The sequence below is a fragment of the Corvus brachyrhynchos genome, unplaced genomic scaffold (assembly GCF_000691975.1).
Source record: "Corvus brachyrhynchos isolate BGI_N302 unplaced genomic scaffold, ASM69197v1 scaffold103, whole genome shotgun sequence".
In the NCBI taxonomy this organism is placed as follows: Eukaryota; Metazoa; Chordata; class Aves; order Passeriformes; family Corvidae; genus Corvus; species Corvus brachyrhynchos.
The window spans coordinates 2930577-2955282 of record NW_008237436.1 but is presented as its reverse complement, the minus strand read 5'-3'; the positions used below and the strand labels follow the sequence as shown (position 1 = coordinate 2955282).

The following is a 24706-nucleotide window of genomic DNA, read 5'->3' as shown; positions in this document are numbered from 1 at the left end:
TTGTATGTATTGTAATAATACATAATACATGTAGAATTGAGGAAAGATGAAACCACTATAGGAGTAGAGAGAAACTGGAATCTTAATTCCATCATGTAACTTTTTCACGATGATAAAAATAAAACACATTTCAGTTGAACTACAGCAACTTAATCTCAATCGGGAGAATATCTAAGCCATACATGGCCATTGCCCTTGAACAGCAGATTATGGGGGATGAGAAGAAAAGATGGCAGCAAAGTTATAGTAGTCCTGGCTTTCACTTAAATCAGTCTTGGAAACCTAGGATTGCTGGAATTTATTTCTGGAAGAAAAACAGTGGTACATTCTCCCTGCTTTTACATGTTACCAGAAGCTGTTATGCCTGCTTATACATCCAGTGTCAGCTAGAGAAACATCAGTGAGCTTAGATTTCCCTCTCAGCAATAGTACCCTTTACCTCCTTGTGTCAGGGGCCTTCACAGTCTCATCCTTGGGGCGGCAGAAGACAGTTGCCCTTGCTGCCAGGAAGCCTTTAAAGCACTCTCAGAGTAGAGTCAGGCCTCTGTTTTGAAAAGTCCATTGGCTCCACAGACCTAGAGATTTATGTAGCTGCCAAATTACCTCCAAAATTCAGTACTTAATATGTGCTTTTTGTGTGTAGTGCTCCACTGAAAATCCACTCAGCCTTCTGTGTTATCCATTTGCTGCTATGCTGGCAGAAGCAGCATTTCAGAAAGGTATTACCCATTAAGTCTTGTGATGATCTTGTATGAAATTTCTATGGAAATATTCAGTATTCTGGATGTGCTTCTTTTCCGCCGGCACAGGATGACAGCAAACAAGCTCAGTTCCTGGCTTTGGCAGTAGTGTACTTCATCTCCGTCCTGATGGTCTCCAAGTACCGCGACATCCTGGAACCACAGCGAGAAACTGCGAGGTCTGGGAGCCAGGCAGGTAGAAATATCAGACAAGAAATAAATTCACCAACGAGTACAGGTAAATTTGTTTTCTTCAAATGTTATGTGATTTCTTTCTTTTTTTTTTTTTAGAACTGTAATTATTTTACTACAAAGTATTTTTAGTGAGTAGCTTAAGATCCTAATAGGAAATTGCATACTACTTTTTTCCTGTATAATAATTTAGGGTTTTAAAATACATTGCATATTTGAGGTATTCCCTATATTTGCTTATAGGGTATTACTAATTTTCATTTGTATATTGTCTTTCTATGTCTTTATTTTTCTTTACTTTGAAAATAATTAAAAAAAAACCAAAAAAACCAAAAAAACAGGGTTCCTGCTGGAGTTAAAGTTGTAAAGTACAAGGTAGTTCACCAAAAATCTTCCTGAATCTGTTATGTGCTAGGAGAACAGATATCTTTAGACCATGGAGTGAATAAACAGAGAACACAGCTGCTTGCCCACGCAAGCTCCTTTTGTTTGAGTGAGGAGGTTTGTGAAAGGGTAGTAGTGGAGGACTGAGTACTTTCTTGGAGTCCTGCTGTATTGGTGCCTGCATTTAAAAGCCTATGGTGACAATATAATAAAAAGGAAACGTTGCTATTGCCTTCTCTGACTGAACTGTTTGTGATATGTTTTATCAGCAGTGGTTTTACTGGCATGTGTTCTTCAGCCTGAAAGGGAGGGAGTCTGTTAGCTCTCAGAAGCTATTAGAAATGAGGGATGCAAACTTTACCCCACTTTGTTTCAAATATTTTGCGCTCAGTCCAGTATTTTTTCTCAGTCCAGTATTTTTTCTTTCAAGTCTGATTGGATTGATTATAACTGTACCTTCAGTGTTAAAATAGTTGAAAACAGTAACTGAATTTGTCCACGAAATTTTTTGTGTATGGTTTTGTTCTTGTGTTAATCTTTAATTGCTTTCTTCGTTTATGGAGTTGCTAATTTTCATTCTTCATAGAATTTTTCATCCAATTTGTGTCATATTTACATTTAGTCATTATTTTACAATTCATCATGATGTTTTAATTTGCTATGCTTACATAATTTTTCTAAACTCAATGTGCTTTTAGGCTTCCCATTTTAAAAATACTGTGTGGACATAGCCAGTTAAGAGAAATCATAATCTTTTTTGCCTTCCTGACCAAATGTTATGGTTCTGAACTACAAAACTGCTACTTTCATCCATGATTGTCTTGCCTACTTGCTTGTATATATCTATCTATCTGTGTCTCTTTTTCCCCATAAATGTTGCTCTTGAAGTGCCCAAATAATAGGTATGCTGTTTCCTATCTCTTGATACAGAACTTGTTTTTTTTTCCTTTTAGAAATGCCTTTTTTTTGTTGATAATACCATATTTGCATGTTTCAATGAGATAGGATATCTGTCATGGATCCACAGTGGACCAGGCCACACATGAATACTAGCTGGCTCACATTTGATTCCATGATTTTCTCCACAGTTGTGGTCATACCATCTATCCCTCACCCAAGTTTGAACCATGGATTCCTTGCCAAGTTAATTCCTGAGCAGAGCTTTGCCCACTCATTTTACAAAGGTAATATTAACATCATCTCCTAACCTGTTTGGGTGTTCTTATTTAATGTAATGCACTTCAAGAACTAAATGTGATGTTACTGTTGATAAATAAGTATACGCCTCAGGTTACATGGAGATCAGACCTGATGATACCTTTAAAACTTTAACTTCCTGCCTACATTTTTCTAGAAAATATCTCTCCCACTTTTACTACAATTTATTATCTTTAATTATTATAAAATAAAAGGAAACAACAACAACAACAAAAAACCAGTCAGGAGAAGGGAACAGATATAGGAAAATTTAAATGCCTTTGGTTTGTGTTTATTCATCTACAATATTAGGTCCATAAAAATAAAATCAGGCCTATTTTAAAAATATTACATACCACATGAAGTATAGTTTTGTAGTATTCCCTTTCCCTATATCTTTTCCTGTTCTTTTGCCTTCCTTTCTCGCTTTTTTTCTTGCCTTCCTGATGGTATGTAAACCTCTGATATTGTATGTGAATTATTTTATGCCTGTTAGTTAATGTGCTGTGCTGTGTTTCTCTTGAAGGAAACGAATTTTTCTACCAAAGCAACTATTACATGTTTTGGGCCTGATTTGTTTTGTTTTGTTTGTTTGTTTGTTTTAATAGATACTCCATAAGGTAGGAATACGGGGGTTTTTTGTCATTTCTTGGAAAAGAGAGGGTTACCTGAATGTAACTTTAGCCTAATTTGCATGTACATTTCCACAATTATTTGCATGCACCGTGCTGTGAACACAGAATGTAAAACAATTTTAAAAATTTAATCTGATGAAAATGTCCTTGGTATATTTTCGTAAAATCTCGTTGGGTGAAAAGACTGATTTATAAAAAGCATAAGTGATTTAGAATGCATCCAGTTTATAAAGAACAGAATAGTTAACTTCCTACTTCAGTAATAAGGTGACTTATGCTGTCATATGCTGTTCTGGGAGCATTGTGTTAAAATACTTATTACATCAACTATAACTATCACTACGTTAATCTGGCATTTCTTAAGCTTTGATGTGTGCATGTATGTATATTATAAATTGCTTTAATTTATAACAGTGTGTAAGCCAGGGTTTGTGATTTTGATTCATAAGACTATTGTCTGCCATACAGACAAAAAAATATTTTGTACTACTCAATATCCTGATGTAAATGTAATGTTTGTTGTTGTGACATAGTTACATTTGTATGATTTAATCCATCATTGATAGAAAAAGGAATCATTTGCTCTTAGTTCAGAAGACTGCAGTACTATGTGGTGCTTCACAAAAGACCACTGAAATGTCATTAGATATTGTTTTGGGGTTTTTTTTTGGTGAAGAGTTTGGTTTAGTTTGTGTTTTGGTTTTCTTTTTTTGTATTTACAGTAATTTCTGTGTATCAGGCATAGGATATTTTATTTTCAACCATGCTTGCTTGAAAATTGGGATTGGTTAGACTGCCTCAAAACACACTTATTTAAAGACATTTCAATTTTTGTTAAATTTAACACAATAAAAATTGACTATGCAACATAAATGACATTATATTGCTATTTGTATGAAACGTGACATTTGATATAATGGGTGGCAAAGACAGGGGAAAAACAAATAGTTGTTCTTCTTATCCACAGATAGTACCCGAATAAAATATATGTATCAAAAGCAGGAAAAAAAGGTTAAGAAGAAATGGGAGCAGTCCTACAAACTCACCAAAATGTTTACGATAAAGCATTTTTAAAAAACTATTTTATTATTATATAATATTATTATCTATGATACTTGTTTTACCTTGAGTTCAAGTAAAATAGTTTTGGTTTTGAAATAGTTTAATAGAGCTACATTAAAGTGTGAGCAGGTTGGAAAGAAAAGTGGTTTGGCTTTAGAAATAAATTATTCAGTAAAGGAAATGTTATCTGTGGTTAGTTATTTGTTGGTGTCATCGCATCCTTAAGGGTTTTATCTCTTTGAGGTCTCAGTCTCATACTCTTTACAGCTTCATCCATTAGAGGAAGAATAATTCCACTTTTTATATTGTGAATACAGTTCCTCAGTGTTGAACATCAGCAAAAAGTTAAATGAAAAAAAATTGCAAACAGAAAAGGCCAGAAGTCAAAACAGATTTTGTCATTTCAAGAGAAACTTTCATTCCAATGGCTAAGCCAATTGGTTTCTTTTTAGTGACTTGCTTTCAGATGTTGGCAGCAAATGTAATTTTTGAATATTATTTTAAATTTAAAGTTATTTTTACTTAATACTGAGTGGTTTAATGTAACCTTTAAAATTAACAACATATTTTTAAAGCAAAGTCCCACTTAATAAAAAATTGATAGAAATTAATTGTTACCTGGAAGTGAAGACATATTTTATTCATTCCATATGACACTAGATGGATATAAAGAATTTCTTCTTTGTTTATCAAGAAAATTATGTCATAATTGTTAGAACTGTACAGGAAAAGATCTCTATGAATTCAGGAAGAGGGATTGAGTCCTTAAAAGAAAACGATTTATCCGTTTTTAGTAGAATAACAATTTATCCATTTTTAGTAGAATCTAATTATCTGACCAGGAAACTTAATTAGGTATTTTCAGTATTTAAGATAATGATTTTGTTAGTGATGCTCTTTTTCTTTTTTCTTTCCTTTGCATGGGGCAATATCTTTAGTTAAAATCTATTTAAAGCTGTGTGAGACCGTACTTGTCTCAGGTACATTACAGTATGTGATCAGCGAATGCTTCCTATGAGTGCAGCTGGTGTCAAGTATGGGTTATAAGAATTTTAACATCATTTTATGTGATATGAAACTCTTCCATTATCATCATAAAAAATATTAAACTTTGCCTTCTTTATTGTGTATGAACAAAAGATAGTATGGAAATAAAAGACTTTAAAATATATTTTGCAGGGAAATATATTCTACCTTTACTTACAAATGTTTGTAAATGGTAAAATAATGTTTCTTTTACTATTATTCAGATATTGCTCATATGCTAGGTGTTATCTTACGGTGCCTGAAGGAAAAGTTCACACCCAGGAAGAAAAAACTACTACACTAGTGTCCATGACTACCATTTAACAATAAAAATATTTATTTCTTTATAATATTCTATCCCTCTATATTTATTTTTCCTTCTAATCTGATCCATGGGGACAGAAAAATATACCTGTATCTGTAGATTTACTCTTATCATAGGTTTGTTGAAAATGCTTATGTTTCTCCTCCTTGTTTCTGAAAACTTTAAAGTGTCTTCAGTACTTCTAAATTAGTCAGTGTTTAGTCAGACAAAGCAGATCTTACAAAATTAAGAGAAAGTTCCCTCTCTTCAATTAGGGTCATATATAGTGTTACGCTTTGAAGTTATTCATTAGCAGGGTCTCAAGGGAAAAGGCAGATCAGAACTTTCCTTTTGCATCTGAAGGTTGTCTGTGAAACACAGTCCTACAACAGTAAATGCTGCAGACTTGCTTCTTTCTCTTCATAATACCAAAGAATTAATTACATTTAAAATTAATTCATTAAATAAATAAAATATGGAGATTTGGTAAAGACGAGAATAGCATTAAAAATGATTGACCAAAACCTCTGTACTGGATTTTCAGGATTTTGTCTCAAAGTCTTCAGTCATATATGAGTTCTGCTTTCTGGAAAATATTAGTAATGAATCAATATTTGAGCTAGTCATCCTCATCTGCCTTAATAATAGGTGAAGAGAAGTTAGGGCACATTTAGGGTACAGTTCATCCGACCTGTTTTGTCACTGTAGACCTCCGTCTTGGTCAGATCAATCCTGACTCCCATGACATGGCTTAACTGAACTGCAGACACAAACACTGTTTTATGACAAAAGCTGGAATCAAGTTCTTTGATGTCAAGCACTTGATCCAATAATGTGTCTTAGTAATATCCCCATCCATAGCTATAATGTTTTACATATATGTTCATAAATATAACTGTGTTGGTCAAGACATCATTAGTGGCCATTTAGTGGTTAGCAAGAGCTACCCTTGTGAACTTAGCATAAAATGCTGAAATTTTCATTTCTGAAATGGGAGCAATTGGAATAGCTTAGGAAGTATTGGTTTGTTCTCTGTTGATTTCTCTGGTTCGATAAGGGTATTTTCCCAAAATTGGTATGAAAATATCTGTGTTATGTCGAAGGTGTGGAACTAGAGACAGAAAAACTGAGAGCAGCCCTTTTACCAGGCAGAGGATAATCAGTACATGTCTGAGAGAGAAATACCTTTTCATTGGAATAAGGGGAGAGATAGAGGAGCATGGTACCTTCTGTTAGTAACAGCTAATCAGCTTTACCACGTAAAACCAGGTAACCTCTTCAAATTACAGCTACAAATTTCAAGCAGATTTAGCTATAGTGGTCAGGATCACTTGGGATGAGTTTTTTTCACTTCTAGTTGTTACTGAAGCTAGCCTTGCTTACCTTGAAGGTTTATTGGACTATTTCTTTCAACAATATTTCCACATTTCCAACAGTAGAAAAGTGTGAATTTTTTTTTTTTTCTTTTTACACTTCAACTAGCAGCCTGTTAATTACTGAGAACTCAATTAATATTAATCAAGCAATGGATAGATATTTTCAGTTGAAAATTGATGTTTCCATTTGCATTATTCAGGAGTGTTTCAGAAATGAAAGCATGGCAACAGTGCAATTCAACTTAAAATATATTGTGTGAAGCAAATCAATATGTATGTTATCAGAAACTTTTATCAAAAATTGATTGACTTTTACACTCCCTTGCTATCACTGTCTGCATTTTTCCCACAGCACTGTAAATTAATAGATTTCTTAAAAGTATGTCATGCAGGTGGACTGGAAGCTATTGATTTTTTTTTTTTTCTTCACAGAACAAACTATAATAAAAGGTTGCAGAAACAGCTTTTTCTTTGGACAAGTAAAGTATCCAGTTTTTCAGATCTCTTAGGTATATAATACTCTGGGAATTACATTGCTACACTGTTGTTTGTATTTCTAATGTAGTAGCATAGAGATTTCCAGACTATTTTTAAACTATTTAGCATAAAGGTGACAGCCTTAGTATGCAAAATGGACTAAAGGACTAATTTCCTTTGCCTGTCAAAATATTCTTTGCCTCAAGGAAGTCCTGACAAAGCTCATGTCTCCATCTTCCTCAAAATCTGGTTGTACATATGTTTCCAAGAAAGGGGAATGCTATAAGGAACATGGGTGATAATCATGATTATCATAAAATTTCAATTCTATTGAATTTCTGCCTGCTGCTCAAAATAATCATACTGCTTTTCTGATGAAACATGCTACTTATTCCAACTACATCTGAAAAGACATGCGTTTGAAGATCATGAGATAGTAATGAATACATCTTAATCTATTATTTATTGCCCTTCACCAGCTACTTAAGGCATCATAGGAGATGTTTGCACAAATATTTCATTATTAATTGATCAGTCATCATGTATGCATGAAGCAGTTGTAATAGGGATTTTTGTAAGTAACATCAGTATTTGTTTTCATTTGTTTGTACAAATTACAGATGTTTTAAGAGTTTTTCAGTTTTCAAAGTAGTGCTTAAACCAAAACGTTTTAATATGTTTCATTGTCTATATGGAACATACTCTGTGCTTCACTGATAACTTTTGTTGCTGGGTGTTGTAGCCTATGTGACAGATTTTTTTTTTTTTTAATTTCTTTTCTAAGAAATGTCTAATTACAAAACCAACATCTTTCTCAGCATGCATCAGAAATAGAGATATTATCATAAATACCTCTAAAATAATTTATTTTTTAATTATGTGGGTTTGATTTTACACAATATAAAATAAGTGAATAAAAATATAAACTGAAAAAACTAGGGAAATTCACCTAGGGATGAAATACGTATTACCATATTGTTCCTAATTTCTATTTGGGTTTTGTTTCAAAATATAAATACCTGGTTTTATAGTCTAAAGCTAACATTTCTTTAATACGACTTCTCATTTTGTTATTTTGTTGTATCTTTTTAGTGTCTTTTAATTAATATCTTGGTAATGCTTTGGTTTAGGACTGCCGACATTTTGTTTGGCAGCCAGGTAATCAATCAGACTGATGTCCTATCCATCAAACCCTGAGTGAAAGACCTTTGATTAGTAAAGAAGAATTAAGACATTGATTAAAGACATTGCCTAAACAGATCAAGAGGTTGTATCTGTCATAAATGGCTCTTTCAATGTCCTGTCTGTGGTGAAGGTAGAAAGAACTGCCCTGTGTGCCTGCCTTAGCGGCTGCAAGGAAAGAAAAAAATGATAAGACTTTTGAGGAATTTGAGCACATAGAAGAAATTTCCGGTGAGCAAAAAGAGAAGACGTGCACTTACACATGTCCAGCTGTGAACAGGGGCTGATGATGACTGTCCCCTTCAATCACTTCCCAACCTTGATTTCACCACCCTAAATCTCTCCTACTCTATTCCTCTCCCATTTCAGTGCCTCTCTGCTTTTCCTCGTTGACAGCTACATCTCCTCACAAATCCACTCTGACTAAAAGGAAAATTCCCAACCCTCTGTCTTAAATCTCCTGTACCAAGATCTGTGCCCTTCCAATTGCCAACTCACCCCAGAGTCTTTCCTGTCTGACCTTCCTCAGTCCCCTCACTTTCAGCTGTGTTCCTTCTGCCCTCAGCCATTCATATCAGAGTCCTGGGGTATCCTATTTGTGGCTTTTCCTCTTATCAGCCAGAGGCTGCTTGGCATGTGCTCTACTTCCACCTCTTCACGTGCATGATTGCTGGCATGCTGTTAGACAACTGAATCTGCCTTGTTGCATTGCTGTCCCTGTGGATGGAAAGGGACAGTGTTTGGTCTGAAAGGAATTTCAGAAACCTGGATAAATGTTGGCTAAATAACAGATGCAGGCTAAATGCAGGCTGCATTTATCAAATGTTTTCGTAGATAAAGATCGATAAGGAAAGAATGGAAAATTGTAACCATAAGCCAGGCTCTTTTTCCTCACATTTTAATAATACAATTTACAAAGAAACTTGTTTAAAAGTATTTTAGGACAGCAAATGAGTTCTGCTGTCACTGTTGTTCAGGTAGCCTTGCCTCAGAAATAACGGAACCGCATGAAGTCTGGTAGTGGGACATTACCTAATTTGCCTATTAATGCATAGTTACATGAAAATTAATACCAGCCAAGCTGCCAAAATGAGTAGATTCTACATGATTGGGCCATGATCAGGATCACTGTAAAGGCAATTTTTACTCTGGTCCACTTATAACTTTCACAGAGAAATAGAAATGCCAACAGAAGAGAAGGTCCTGAGTAGTAGATACAGAGCAGCTTGGAATCTTAATGCTTCTTCTAGGGGGATTCTTCTCACTGTTGTGCCTCAGCCTCAAGGACTGTTGCAAGTCCATTCTTGCTTACTTCTCTCAATTTACTTTTAAATCAGACCCTCACTACCCTTTGATTCTGTTCCCATATTTAGTTTCTCATCTCAGTTTAATTTTCTGCTTCTTACCCATGAAAATTAGTAGACTGATGTTGCAGGGAAGAATTTTTCCACTCTCTCTTTATAGCCTAGAGTTTAGGAATAGATTAGTTGACTCTTCCACCAATGAAGGAAGCTGCACTATCACTGCCTAGTTGGAATGAAAGCATTTTCAGCTTGTAGGGTACTGCTTCTGGAAGTTTGTAGAAAACTGCAAAGGGCAAATAGTAAGGTTATCACCAGTGCTTTAAGATAGCTATGCAGAAAACAACTCATAAATTTTTCAGTGCACATGCAGACAAAGGTGGCAGCAAGATTGCCCTAAACCTTCCATTGCCAAATGTTTCTCTATTGTTTACAGCAGAAATTTGATGATGATTTGGGATAGTATTATGTCCCAATATTTTTTCAGCCATATTATAAGCAATTAAAAAATATAATTTTTTTTCATTCATCTTACTTTTGAAAAATTTCAGCATATTTTTACCTGATAGGGAGGTTTAACAATATGAAAAAAGACAAAAAGATCACAGGAATATACATGTAATTTTCCCATCTTTTAAAAGTAAATAAATATTAAAGGTATGATTTGTATCATCATTTTTTTTAAATGACAAAATTGTCTGTATTTATCCTATATATGAATCGTCTCATTATTAGGTTAATAAACAGGGGGAGTGTGGGTTGTATTTTTTAGGCATATGGAAGCAGTGTGAGAGCTATTTAGGTAACTCAGTAGGTTAAAACAATTACAATACACTTCATAAATCACAAGCAAACAAGATATTTTAGGGAAGGAGCGTGACGGATGAGGTCACCGCATATACAATATGTCATTTAGTTAACTTAGGCCCATATTTTTCCCATAATGTAGTAGATGAACTCATTAGTTACAATGAAAAACAGTAAGAAGGAGGCATCTGGCTTCCAACTGCCTGTTTCTGACAGGGTTAAGATCACTAGATCTAGTAATGATTCTGCTTTGTCTACTGACATGGCCTTGTGCTGTAGAAAACTGATGAGGTTTGCTGAAAATTGAGAGGCTTACTGTCACAGCGTTAGAACGCAGACAGATGCAATCAGTCGTGGCTTTGCTTCCGTTCGTGTTTATCATTTGCTAAGTTGCTTTCAGTATTTAGGATTTTTATAAAAGAATAGACATTTCTGGTTTAAGATTTTTCTAAGTCACTTTATGAAGCAGTATTTATTTCTGCATTCCAAAGGCAGCAGAAGTTCTAGGACATGGTATAAAAGAATATAGAACAGAACTTATGGATATACAGTTTTATAAATAAAACTGGTCAGGTTTTGTGACCTATGCTAAGAAGTTTACCATTTACCTAAAATAATATTAGTAATAATAATGCTGATCAAGATGGTCTTATAATACATCTTTTCAGCTATATTTATGTGGATTTCACATATCCTAATTTGCTAGGTTTCTCTTTTGAAATGCAGTTAAGAAGTTTTATCAGTTCTGAATTTATTTTTTTTAATTCACAAAAAGGAAATTGGACCTTTAAAACCCTTATTCATTTAGCTTGTCTGATGTTTTAAAAATGAGAGTTAATGCATTTGACTTAGTAGTTTTTAGATATTGTTATTCATAGTGATAAATCAGATTGAGCTGAATTGGCTTAGTGTGGCATATTCATATTAGGTGTTGGAGATGCAGCAAGAAAAGTAAAAATACAAATCTGAGTTTTGTGGAAATCAAGTATCCATACATTTGCCTGTATATAGAATAACTCCCTTTGATATTTTTACCCTAAATCCTTTCAATTAGTGTTATCTACTTTATAGCATGTCATATTGAAATTCTATGTCCACAAATATAATTTTACATCCATTTTTAGTGTCAAATGATGCAGGCCTCTCAACATTTTCTTCTCCTTTGGGAACAATGGTTTGCAATTCACCTGCTGAGTAATTAAGTACAGTCCTATTTATAGCATCTCAAAATTAGTTCTATTTTTTTAACTTGCTACGCTGATCAGAAAGATTTTCCATAACCTTAATTATATATTGATGAATTTCACTTTCCAAACTAAAATTTATTCCTGGTGAGTTTGAACTGTTTTTCTCATGACAACCCTGCCATTTAGATTAAATTCCTTCCTTTTTTTTTTTTTCTTTTTGAGTTTTGAGTTTTCAGCTACAGCTTGTGACAGCTGTTGTATAACTTCTCAGTATTAGTTTGGCCAGACTATATCAGCCAAACTTTTTCTGCAACATTAGATCACTATGTATCTCCATAGTGGCACTTCCACATTTCTCAAATATAAAAGTGTACACAGTATACCGTAATGAGTCCTTCCAAAGTTTTCTCTAATGCTGTTAAAGCTTAGCTGTTGCAGGAACTATTTATTCAAAAGAGTTTGGAGCCACATTTGCCTTTTCCATGACAGTATTGTATTGGTAACTAAATAGTTACTTAGTAATTGATGTATCCACGTCCTTCTCTTCAGTCATTTACAGAAGAATTCCAGTGATAATGGGAAACTCTGTGATCTTCACTTGATACAAAGCTTTTCCCTATTAAATGTAATTTGCAGTTCTGCTGTAATGCCTTCATGTATTCATCATTCTCTGACCATCAGTTGTACCTCATAATTTTGTCATCAGCAAATTTCACCAGAATGTTTTTACCCAAAATCTTTATTAAAATTTTGAACAAAAAAGCTCCCGTGGTAGTTTCTCTCACTCTGATGAAAGAACTTACTTTCTTCTGAAAGTAACTGATGGCTCTTTCTTAGCCAGTTTCTTTTCCCACATTCTGTTAATTTCCAGGGTCTCATGACTAAATTACAATCTGCTGTGACAACCCCAGCTTTACTGAATTTACTATATTGACCCTTATTTTCTCTGAACAATAAGTATTTAAAAAGCTCTTTTAACAAAGCCATTTTTTAATCTGTCTCATTGCATTCCATTACTATTCTTTACTCCAAAATAAATCCTGAAATCTTGCTTTCTGTTAAAGGTTTGCAGTTGTCCAGATAATTTTTTTCCTATCTCTTAAAACAAGAAACCTTGTATGGTTTTCTCCACTGATGTCTTGCTATCTCCAGTCATCTGTTTAGCAAAAGTGCCTGCTACTAAACCAGTAATATCAGGGATGTTTCTTTCAAAATTGGCCTGGAGTCAGTTCATTACTATGATTTAATGTGTTAAAATCTTACTTCTGGTTTACTCAAGGTAGATGACTTTCCACAACTGTATTTCTATCAGGTTTTCTGTCTTTAGTTTCCTGTTCAGCATTGTTGACCTTAATGAAAATTGAGGTTGGGTGTAACTAACTTCACCATGTAGTGGACCATCGTCTTTTTTCAATGCCCTCTTTTCATTTGCATAATAATGGAGCCTTATGCCATTTTATTCACCATACATTTCATGGGCAACAACCTGCTTTACTGGCTGTCCAGTCCTAATCTTCCCTTCAGTTGAGAAGTGTTGTCTTTGCATGGATGGAGTTTAAAGAGACAAGCAGAAAATTCATTAGGATCATTCTGTGGATCAGATGTCTTTCTGTGCCAAATATAGGCAGTACTAAGTAGGTACGGATCTTTTTGCTTCCTGACCTGGCAGATGCTAAATGCATTTGATGCAGCTCATAAATCCAGTTTCTACTTCCTGCTTCACAACGAAGAGCTCATATCTATTTGATAAGATGTGTTTAAGGCACTTAAGAGAAAAAGGAGGAGGAAGTGGCTTCAGTGTTTGTGGCTGTTAAAAGAAGAAAACAATGTTCCTTTATAATGGGTGATTCTGCTTCATCTTTTTAAAAGCCTCTTCTGTTCTTTCTTAATACTTGTACATATGCAGAGGTTTACATGGCCATTAGTTCAAACACATAAATAATCTCTTATAGATTTGTTTTATGTGCATATGCATGTACCCACACTTATGCCCATATGATAAATAGATATTTTATACCTGACTGTACCAAAAAGTCGTTTGTGAGTTATGAGATTGTTATTAAAGTTATATTGCTGAAGCACATTTTTGTGATATCAGAGCTTCATCCAAATACATTGTAAAATATTTCCCATAATACCTAAACCACTATATCAGAGCCACTAAAAAAGTTTTCTTATTTCATACATAGGGCAGCTAAATTTTATAATCAAGACAAGTAATCTAATGAAAATAATGTAGTTTTAAAATAAGCTAAAAAATAATTTTCTTATTGAAAATAGTTTGTTTTGCTCTAATCAAATATATGAATATATAAGTACCAGCTCTAGCTAACTTTTGTCTAAGCGTAGCAAATTATTCTTATTTAGTGAAGTTTTTGTGTCTGTTTCACTGAAGTAATTAATATATTATTTATAATATATATATATAATATAATTAGTATAGTCTTCTCAGTTACAAGATGTTGTAGAATCCTTTTCAATCTGGAAATATTCCAAACTCAACAGATTTCACTTGCCTATCTCTATGAAGCTGTATTTATTTTGTTCATTAATTTTTCCTGAATTACAGAATTTTGCCTTTTGTGGGGAAAGAAGAGGTATCTAAAAGATCAATAACAACACTATTTTTTTATTCATGTATAAATAAATCTGTATTCAGTGTGATGATACGTGTGTAGAAATGTGTGTAATATACATTTTAAACAAAACACAAAGCAAACAAAGAGTTTAGCAGTTTTCTTTTGAATGCAAGCTTAATATTTGATGACAGCAATACAAACGACTAAATTTTACAGCAATCCGAAAACATAAGTGATTGCAATTTTCTCTTGCAGTAGACTCAAGGATCATACAGTTCTGCAGTTGATAGGCTATAATTTTTAATGTAGTTTTTGCTGGCAGTATTTTGCTGTGTGAGTAGTGGGCCATGATTTCTAAATGTCACTGAGTTTGTACAATGCGATTTTGGGCTCCCTCTTTCCAGTCGGTCTATATGCCAAACAACTGTTGAAGGTAAAATGTTTTGTATGTAAAATGAGTTTTTAAGGTTTAAAACACCATGATTTGTGGTCTTTCTAACACATTTCTCTTGTATAAAACCTTATGATCATATTTTTAGGGGAAAACTTAATTTTGTTCATAATCTCTATTTCACTGCAGAGACACCAACCGTATTTCCAGAAAATATCAAAGATAAAGAAACACCAACACCAGTTGAAGATATTCAGCTGGAAAGTTCTATTCCTCATACAGATTCTGGAATTGGAGATGAACAGATGCCCAATATTTTGAATGGGACAGACTTAGAGACCAGCACAGGTCCTGATGCTATGAGTGAGCTGTTGTCTACTTTGTCTTCGGAAGTGAAGAAATCTCAGGAGAGCTTAACAGAAAGCCCCAGTGAAATTCTGAAACCTGCTTCATCAATATCCAGTATCAGCCAAAGTAAAGGCATCAATGTAAAAGAAATACTGAAAAGTCTTGTGGCAGCCCCTGTTGAAATTGCAGAATGTGGCCCAGATCCGATCCCTTACCCAGATCCTGCGCTGAAGAGAGAAGCTCAGGCTATTCTTCCCATGCAGTTTCACTCATTTGACAGGTATATGGTTAGACTCATTATTTTATATTGATGTAATTCAGAAGTTTGAAGGGGTTTTATTTTTTCAAAAAGGTTATTCTACTACTGGTTTGTATTAGACTGTGTCAAAAACTACCCTGTGTCTTGTTTTCTGCATTACCAACAGACAATGTAGTACAGACAAAAGTAATTCACCTTGTTTTTCTCTGTTAGCAGTGAATAAAACTCTATGAAGTACTTGAAAAACAAGCCTGTTGCAAAGAAATGTATTTCCAATAAAATCTTTTTTTTTCTTTAAAACTGCATTTTAGTGAGAAGGAGGAAGGGTATAATATCTGCTGATATAGAACAGATTGTGCAGAAACTCAGTTGAATATTCTTTCAAAGGCTTAAATCTTAATTGGATCCATCACTGAACTGTTTTCTGGTGCTGAAATGCTTTGACCATGGCAAATTTTTGCTTGGTCATGGTAGAAACCAGTTTCCTTTTAGGTCTTTAAACGACAGAAGTTGTTAAAGCTCAGAAGTTACTGCTTAAAACTAAACTCATGAACATTTCTACAAAGAATCATTTGTTTCTTTTCTTAGGCTACATTTTCCTAGTTTTTAATTTATATACTTTCCTTTAAACGTCCAGTCCCTCTCAGTTATCCTGAGCATAGAAATTGTGCTGTTGTGCAATTGTCAGCATCCTTCCAGAAGTGTAGCCCCATCCACTGTGAGTTTAGACCTAATTCTTGCAAGTGTTGATGTGGTTGTATTTTCCATCCTTTAAGTTTCTTCATGAAAATGTTTTTAAAAAGTTAAAAATGGAATCAAGACTTTAAGATAATTTAAGACATGTCTTGAAAATTTAAAGGTATATATTAGTTTATCAGGCAGGTACAGGAAGTAAAATACTGAAGGAAAAAGAAAAATTAAGGCAGAAGAGAGTTCTATTGTGATTTATGAGGAAAAGAAATCTGCATTTATGGAAGACCTGCAAAAATATCATAAATATATTCATTAAGTCTTAAGAAAAACAATATGCAATGTTTTCAACATAATGTAAACAGTAAAAGTGCAAGAAGATATGTTGGAATTTTAGAATAAAAATGAAGTGCTTTTCCATTATGAAGTCCATAAAAAAATCTGATGTCTTTTTATATCTCTATATGTAAGTACTGAGGCTGCTTTTCTGAAATAATTCCATTAGCAATCAAATAGCGTCTGTTGTAAGAAAGATTATTTTATCAAGATAGGAACAGTGAAATATACCTTAGAAGCAATGAATATATCCCTTTCTAATAATATTTTGCATCTTAAGACCATTCTGGAGAAAGCTCATTTAGCAACTTTTTCATTAAGATGATTTTTTTTTTGTTCATCAATCTGCATATTTTGATTTTAGATTGATTTCAATGTGAAGTGAAAAATATTTTTTCTTCCTGTACAGTTAAGAATTTTTCCTTATCCTCTGTAAGGAACCACCACATTCCAGAATGCATTCTTCTACATTAAGCAGTATAAAAAATCATGCTACATGTAGAAATAATAAGACCTTAACTGTAATCACCAAAAAAGTTACTTTATCTAAATTCCTACCTGGGTTAGTAAGAAAAATATTTCATTCAGAAGGCTGTGGTTGACTCACAAAATGCCAGACAGCTAAATTAAAAAGGAGCATATCACCTCATAGGATGTCTTTGTCATTGTTAGAGGGAGTTTGACATCAAGGTGATTGAAGACATGAATTTTACTGTGCACTTCTAAATTATAGCTCTATAAGAAAGCATGAAAAACTCTAAGGGCCTGCAGCAGGTTGGCAATAACCCATATTTAATGTGAGCACCTCCATTGAATTGTTCTTGCAACAATGTGACTGCTTGTACCTTTTGAACATCATTAGTAGTGCCTCATGCCTAGAGTTTATGGATTTTGATAGATATTTAATACTTAATAAGTTCAGGAGCTAGTGAGTTTAGTGGTTTGTTTTCTCCCTGACCTGTTACCCTGCTGACCAAATTTTGTGATTTCCTGTACAAAGTGCACCACTGTGTTTGTATCTTGGTAGCATACACGGTATATGTCAGCCTTTGGAATTGTTCACTTCTTCAGAAAAAAAAAGAAAAAAGTCGTAATGGGGGAAGTTCAGGCAAAATAATTCACTTTTACATCATTTTTGTTTCTCTTAAATAAATGATCCAGCTGTGTGATTTTGGTGACTGAGGTAGATCGTGATTTTTAGTATAACCAACAGCTAATAAGGGGAAAATTAACAGGTTCAGGCAGGTCCAGCAGATGAGGAAATGTTACATTCTTTTCTCCAACTAAACAAATGTTTTTGACCTGTGGGCATCTGGATAAAAATACTGAAGTTCTTCGCCCACAGGTCCTCAGCTAGCCAGTTGCATTTCATGGCTGCATTATTGAATGATGCCCACTGTTCAAGCAAATATTTCTCTGTACAAATTTTTCATATTGCCAGACTACTTACTAGACCAATATGACAATCTTAGGAGGCAAATACAGATGGTGATGGTGTCACTTTTCCAAATTACAAAGGTGGAGAAGATTCAGATCCTGACCCTATAACTTTTCATGGGGGATGAAGCAAAGGGTAGGAGGAAGACAGTACATTGATATAATAGTAGAATGAACTAAAGTATTAATTGAGAAAGTAGCATGAATTTTATCGAGTGATGATTTCTGAACATTTTTTTCTTATAGTATCCCAATAACAATTGAAAAAATTTAAAAAAATTACAGGATGATTGTGTTTCCATACTTTCTCATGCAAATGAAATTGAGTTTACTAATATAAAATAACAGTTAAATAAGATAAACTGGGTTTTTTTTAAAGCTAACACTATGCCTGTAAAGCATATTTCTGTAGGATCTTGTCTTGCTGTAGTGATCTTGTCTTGCTGTAGTTCATGCAGCTTTTGGTACTTCACTGAGCAAGGTGACTATTGGTCATCTTTTTTGTCCCTAGGGAGAACCATGAGCAATAGAGTGTATTGTTTTGTCAGGTTCTATTTGTTTCAGGTTTTATAAAATAAGCACAGTGATTCCAGATTTATAAGCAAATCTAGGTTAGAGAAATGTATTTTTCACATTAATCTGAAGATATTTTTAGTCCGTGTGAGGCTAGATTTTTTTTTTTTCATTTGGATGTCTGAGTGCCTAGCAAAAGAACAGCTGTAATTTTCTTTAATTATGATCACAGATGAAGGTGAACACCATGTAAACTCCTGTAAATAGAATTGAAATTGAGAACTATATTTTAGCATTTAATATGATGTGTTTTGCTCTGCATGTTCTTTTAACTGTACATTGCTAATGTGTCCATAAGAATAATTTTGTAACAGGCTACCGTGTATTCTCCTGTAGAATTTGCGAGTCATAAATGAAACATAAAAGCAGAAAAAGTGCCCAGCATGTTTTATCAAATGGGATCTGTGTGTAGCTAATGTATGCAGCAGTTCAAGTGCTATCGAATGTAAATGATGAGGTGATATTGATGAAAGGAGGGGATTGAGGTCTCAGGGGGCGCTGATGACGGATTGAACAGAAGCGGCCTTGCACCGCACGTAACTCAAGTCTGTCGTCTTCACCACTCAAAGCCGTAATGGGAGGTGGCAGTCTGAAATGAGTTGCCACGGCAAAGAGTATTATTTTTGAAATGCTTTCACACAAATCACTAGGCCCTGCATACAACTTAGTTTCATGCTTTAATGTCATCAGGAGGCACAAATTGGTGTGTCTAATTGTTTGCCACCTGCCAGCAAAATGAGCTGCCAGGCAGCCAGAAGGGTTTGATTGTCTGTCAGCTCTTCAATAGATTGAGAGTGACAACATCAAAAATTTCACTTCAAACTCTGAAGCTTTGAGCAGCTTTTCAGAGACCTCTTCCCCACAAGTGCTTCTGGACAACTGCATTTTTCAATTAGTTTTCAATATATTGCTGCCTTCTGCCTCATCTGTCTTAAGGTAGCTGTAATTACATTATGAGCTATATAAACAGATTTCTGGGACACAGGGGCCCAGATCCTCAAAGTTATGACATGTTTTTTAACGTCAGACTGAATTTTGTGAAAATGGCATCCAGGTTGACATTTTTAGAAGCAAACACAAAGGGTTATTTCACCTAGGTTTGCGACTAATGGAGCATAACTCACCAATAATTCCTTTTTGCTTTCTCATTTTTTCTGACAAAAATTAGTACCTGTTATTGATTTTTAGGGTTTGGGGATTTCTTGGGTCATTTTTTTTTTGGTCAATTTGCATTGGTCCCACTAGATGCAACCTAGATCATTATGGTTTTTGAATTTGTAGAATACTGATTCTACACAGTATTGCACTTTGAAGCTTATACTTGTTCCTCTCTACTTTTTTTCTAGTAGAGATTTCTTAGATGGATGCTATTATTGAAATAGAGAGTGCTTGTGGTTTTGTGTCTCATTTCTTCTTTTTTCAAACTGAGGTAATTTATATGTATTTTCTGTTCTTAGAATTATTTCAACGGGAAGCATGCTTGCATAAGCAGAAAATCTTGAGTTCCTAGAAATGAAAAGATCTGTTAATTTTGCTGCTATTAAAGATGTGATTCCCTTTTAATCCATTATCGCTTCATTAATTGGAAGATTATGGGTTTGCTTAGTTTACATGCTTGGTGAAGTATTTAGGAACATATCTGGAAATATTTTGGAGACCATGTTTTTGAAGTATTTTAGCTTTGATTTTTGCATTTTTTTGGTGTTTTTTTTTTTTTCCCCACAGAGGGACCTTGGGGCCAGTTTTAAAGGTGGTAGAAAAGGTGGACAACTTGTGAAATCCAGTCAGGTCTCATACATGTCCTTCCCAGTAAAAGAGACAGGTGGTTTTCAAAAATGTGTTTAGTTTTATGTATGTATTCTATATTTAAAAGGACTACTCAGAGAATCTATGTCTTTTGCTAGAATACAAAGGTGGGGTGTTCCTTTTTCCTTTTTTTTTTTTTTTCTTTTATAGTAACTAACAGAATGGGAAAAGACAAGAACTGTGAGAGAAGATGCACTGAAGGTTACCATAGAGAGGTTCAATATTTATCTCTTGTGTGATTTCCCACCTTTGGGATATCATTGGTACGCACTGGTCTGCTACGTCATTTAAATAGGAGGTCATATTTCTGTTAGAGTCATTAGATTCTCCAAAATACGATTGCTGAAAAATAGATTTCATTTTTCATTCATATTTCATTTCCTTCATTCATTCATTCATTCATTTCATTCATTCATAAATCATATTAAAAATTACTTATGGATAAATACATTTTAGTCTTCTCCCAACAAAAATGGTTATTTTTTTAAGTTAATTACAAATAATTGAGGAAAAATAGAGCACCTTTCCCATGAATCAAGAAGGGACAGGTACAGGTGTTGTCTGTTCTTAGGCACTGCATTCCCCATTACTTCGGGTATCACAGTAGTGTGTGAACATATGAATGAAAAACCTAATCTGTGGTGTGTGAATTAAAGGACTCATCTGGTTCCAGTTCGCTCAAGGTAATTTTCATTACCTTTGTGCAGCAGGGACTGGTCCAAAGAAAATACTTGACAGCTTCTCTCTCTAGAATATATTTTTCTAAGGTAGCAGTAAAAATACACTCCAGAGAATGAGGTATGGTTTCAGATCCTGTTAGACAGAGAAGAGAGCTGAAGCTGTATTGTCTGTATTCCTAGAGAATGCCTTAGTCACTCACTTAGTAAATAAAATAAGGAAAAAACAAAGGGAAAGCTCATTGCTGCCTTAGCTGTTTGTTTAGAAACAAAATCATCCTAAATTTATAAATAAGTTCAAGTCAACCAAAATTGGATACATTAACCCTCAATTTATTTTCATCAAGCTGTAATCATATTCCCCATGGCTATCATTTAGCAATCTATACTCAGGTAGCTCTTTCAAAACTCTTCTTCTCACCTGTGTGAGTCTTTTCATATTCATATCCATGGAACTGTAGGTATAGCTGGCCTGAAGCTGATGAGAAGAAATCATCATCTCCCCACTCTCTAGTATAATTCACTGGCTATATAGATGAAAATTGTACTGGATTTTTGTCTTGCTATTTACCTGTATATACCTCCTTTTACAGGACTGATTGCAGCATTTTAGCTTTACTTTTTTTTTTTGTTTTTCCCAACATATGTACAGGATTAGGTTCCTCACCCATACTCATTTATACCTCTTACTGATTGTTTCTTGGGGTTTTTTTCTATATTTGATGATATTCCTGACATTTATACATCAAATGTTCACTTATATTCTATTCACTTTCTTCAAATTTATTAAACTTCCAGTATTTCCCATTTCTTTGCTTAGCCAAGACCATTAGTCTTTCTTAATAATTAGCTTTTTTATCTTTCAAATTTTTCCTTATTTCTTGTCAATATTTTGCATTATTTTATATGCTTCTGCTAATTTATCCTGAATGCAAAGGATGGAATTCCTTTGTGAATAAATACTTACTCCTCTGCTTGATCCAAGAGTGAGGATCAATGATCTTCATCTCCTTGTCCTCAAACCGCACCTGAGATGGTTCTCTTTCTTCTAGTTAGAAATGAGCAATTTACATTTAGTAGATTAAGATCATTTCATGTTCTTTAAGATATGGAGTTTTTGGTGCATATGTGGCGTCAAATGATTGAAAGAATCCATAATACATGGACATTCAGCACTAATATTTCATTTGCATAAGTCCCAAAGATTATATCCTTCTGTGAGCCTTCCATATCTCTTCTAAAACTCATGTACATTCCTCACAATATTTTAATCCAGTTTTTCTTCTCTTTGATGTTTGCTCTGAGTTAGACCTTTCCTCCTTGTTATCAGATGTATCTTATCTTAATGCAATCAGCCTAATAGAAGGGTGTTTAAAGTAGGATTCAGAATGTGGTTTTAGCACATGGTAACATTACAGGCTCAGGTTGGAGTCTCTGGGTTGAAATTGGAAAAAACAGGGGGTAAACAACAGTATAAATGTTTCATGAAGGACTAGATATGTACAGAGATATGGCCAATATAAATAACTTTTAGAGAGGAAATATTATGCTTTCTTTTCAGAGATTAAATTAATCTAGCTGTAGGAACAAGGTAGCATGTAATATAGCAGACAAATTGACACCCACTTTCTAATGTGATTTCTTCTGAAACCTCTGAAGTTGCTGTTTGACACAGAGCAATCTATGAAAAACTTGCCTGAAATCTGTGCTGCTTTTTGAAGAGCATTTGAAAAATCCTCATGCTTTCTGCTGCTGTGGGGGAGGAGAGGAGGAGCAAGAATATTAATTCAGCCTTAAGAGGTTTCACATATACCACAAGAGAGTAAAGTGATTCTAATTTAATTGCTGCTGCTCAGATAGGTAGCTCAAGACATCCAGTATTGAAGGCTTATCTCTGACCTTTATGTTGACCATGGTGATTAAGTTGGAAAGCCTTTAAATTCTAAAATGGAGAAGAGATACAGAATGTGAATCACAGAGAAAGAGAGAAAATATAGAGCTGTATAACCTGATTTGTCTGTCACCAGCACTGTATAGCTAAATATTTAAGTAAAGTCAATTGGAGAAGGTGGTGGGTTTTTTTTTAATTTCCATTTTCTCTTTTTGCAGTTCAATGCGTTAATGGTATTATTTTCTATCTAGTTATATCATGCAAATTTCTAAACCCCAGAAGAATCCTGTAGCTATTTGCTGAGGTTTTTTAATGAACCAGCAATGCATAAGTAGTATGTGGGTTGAATCAACAACACTCATCTTAAGCATGATATGAATTACTATGACTTCAGCCTCAGGTTTAAAACTGGTAAAGGACACTCATAGAGTAACAGAACAGTGATTAGGAGTTATATTTAGAGTTGTAAGTCAGCCAATGAACACAGAAATAAAATCAGTTGATACAGACAATTACTGCTAAGTTTTTGCTGACTAAATCATTTGGGATCATTTGAGATCATGGTGGCGTGATTCAGACAGCTGTGTTGGAACATTTAGGAGGTCTGAAATACGTTGTACAAAACAAGGCCTAAAATGAAATACGGAAGTGTATGTAACCTTTTCTTCTAGTCTGTAGATTTCTGTGCCTTCATGAAAGGAAAACCTGAATGCCTGACAGATACATGTTAGGCATCTATCGTAGTAAATTCATTCCCCAAATCGTGTTATGCTCAAGTATAATACTTGTTCCATAAGTCCGGTTTGTTTTTATTTGCTAGTTTTCACTGTATGTTCTGTTGGAGCGGTTAGATTGGTTAAAAGAAGACTTTCTTTACTTGAAGGGCAGTCATTCTCTTTTACCTTTCTTGTTCTGCTGTCCCTCTTATTGTTTTGCACATTTTTGACCACTCTGTTGTATCGTTCATACAGTTTTTCTGTCTGCTTCGTCTGGATGTTATTCTGTATTCTCTCACTGTATTTTGTTTTATCAGTAGGAATGAGACATTTTGACAAGGTCACCATGTATGACATGTCAGAAAGCTGCATTTTCTTTCAGTCTGTGATGATGCTGTCTCTCTGCTTTTCCCTATTCTTATGGTAGAGAGATACATCTTTATATTTCTTGTTAATTTGTTATTTAATAGCACCTGACCTATCTTAATGTGGTGATTTAGACATACAAAACAATGCCAACCATGTGTAGAGCGTTATATTTGTGGGATCTGAGAAGGATTGTCCTTCTTGCCATAGGAGCTGTATTTCAGTCCTAAACTACACTCATAAGGAAAGAATCTTTACCTTTATAGAAGGTTGGTACATTTAGGGGTTGGACTAGATGACTCTTAACGGCCTCTTCCAAATCAAACTGATTCTGTTACAACTGAGGAGTAAAGCTGACATATGTGGTCTTTGCCATGGAAAGTTAGGTGATCTTTTGGACACTCTGAAAGACCACTGACTTGTTTGAATATAAGGAGGAAGACCTTGAATTTAGCATCATCTTTAGAAAAGTAGCAGGAAAATAGGAAATATTTCTGCAGCAATTGTATTGGCAATTTAGCAGATACTAATACCAGACTTTATATGAGGGGAAAATTGTTTTTCTTAAAATAAAACCCGAACCAAAATATATGTCTTTCATTTACACACTCTCACATTTCCAAACACTGGAGTGAATGTGTGTCTAAGGAGACTGTTCAGCAGTCAGGCATCCTTCCTGCTTGCATACAGATAAGAGGTCCAGGATCTGCTCCAATGGCATGGAGAGCATGGGATGACAGCTGTCAAGTATTCCTCACATTTCCTGG

At 34.3% G+C, this 24706-nt stretch overlaps 1 protein-coding gene across 9 annotated transcripts in view; it reads left to right on the top strand.

The window, feature by feature from the left end:
- Positions 1-24706, top strand: part of NBEA (neurobeachin) — a 388857-nt gene that overhangs the window by 85258 nt on the left and 278893 nt on the right. For 7 of the 9 annotated variants that reach the window (XM_017731319.1, XM_017731321.1, XM_017731323.1 and 4 more), the window contains exons 28-30: positions 810-978; positions 2405-2500; positions 15030-15468. In XM_017731319.1, the coding sequence (XP_017586808.1) occupies positions 810-978; positions 2405-2500; positions 15030-15468 (704 nt within the window). The remainder of the gene's footprint in view (positions 1-809; positions 979-2404; positions 2501-15029; positions 15469-24706) is intronic. The other 2 variants (XM_017731325.1, XM_017731324.1) reach the window with 1 other exon arrangement.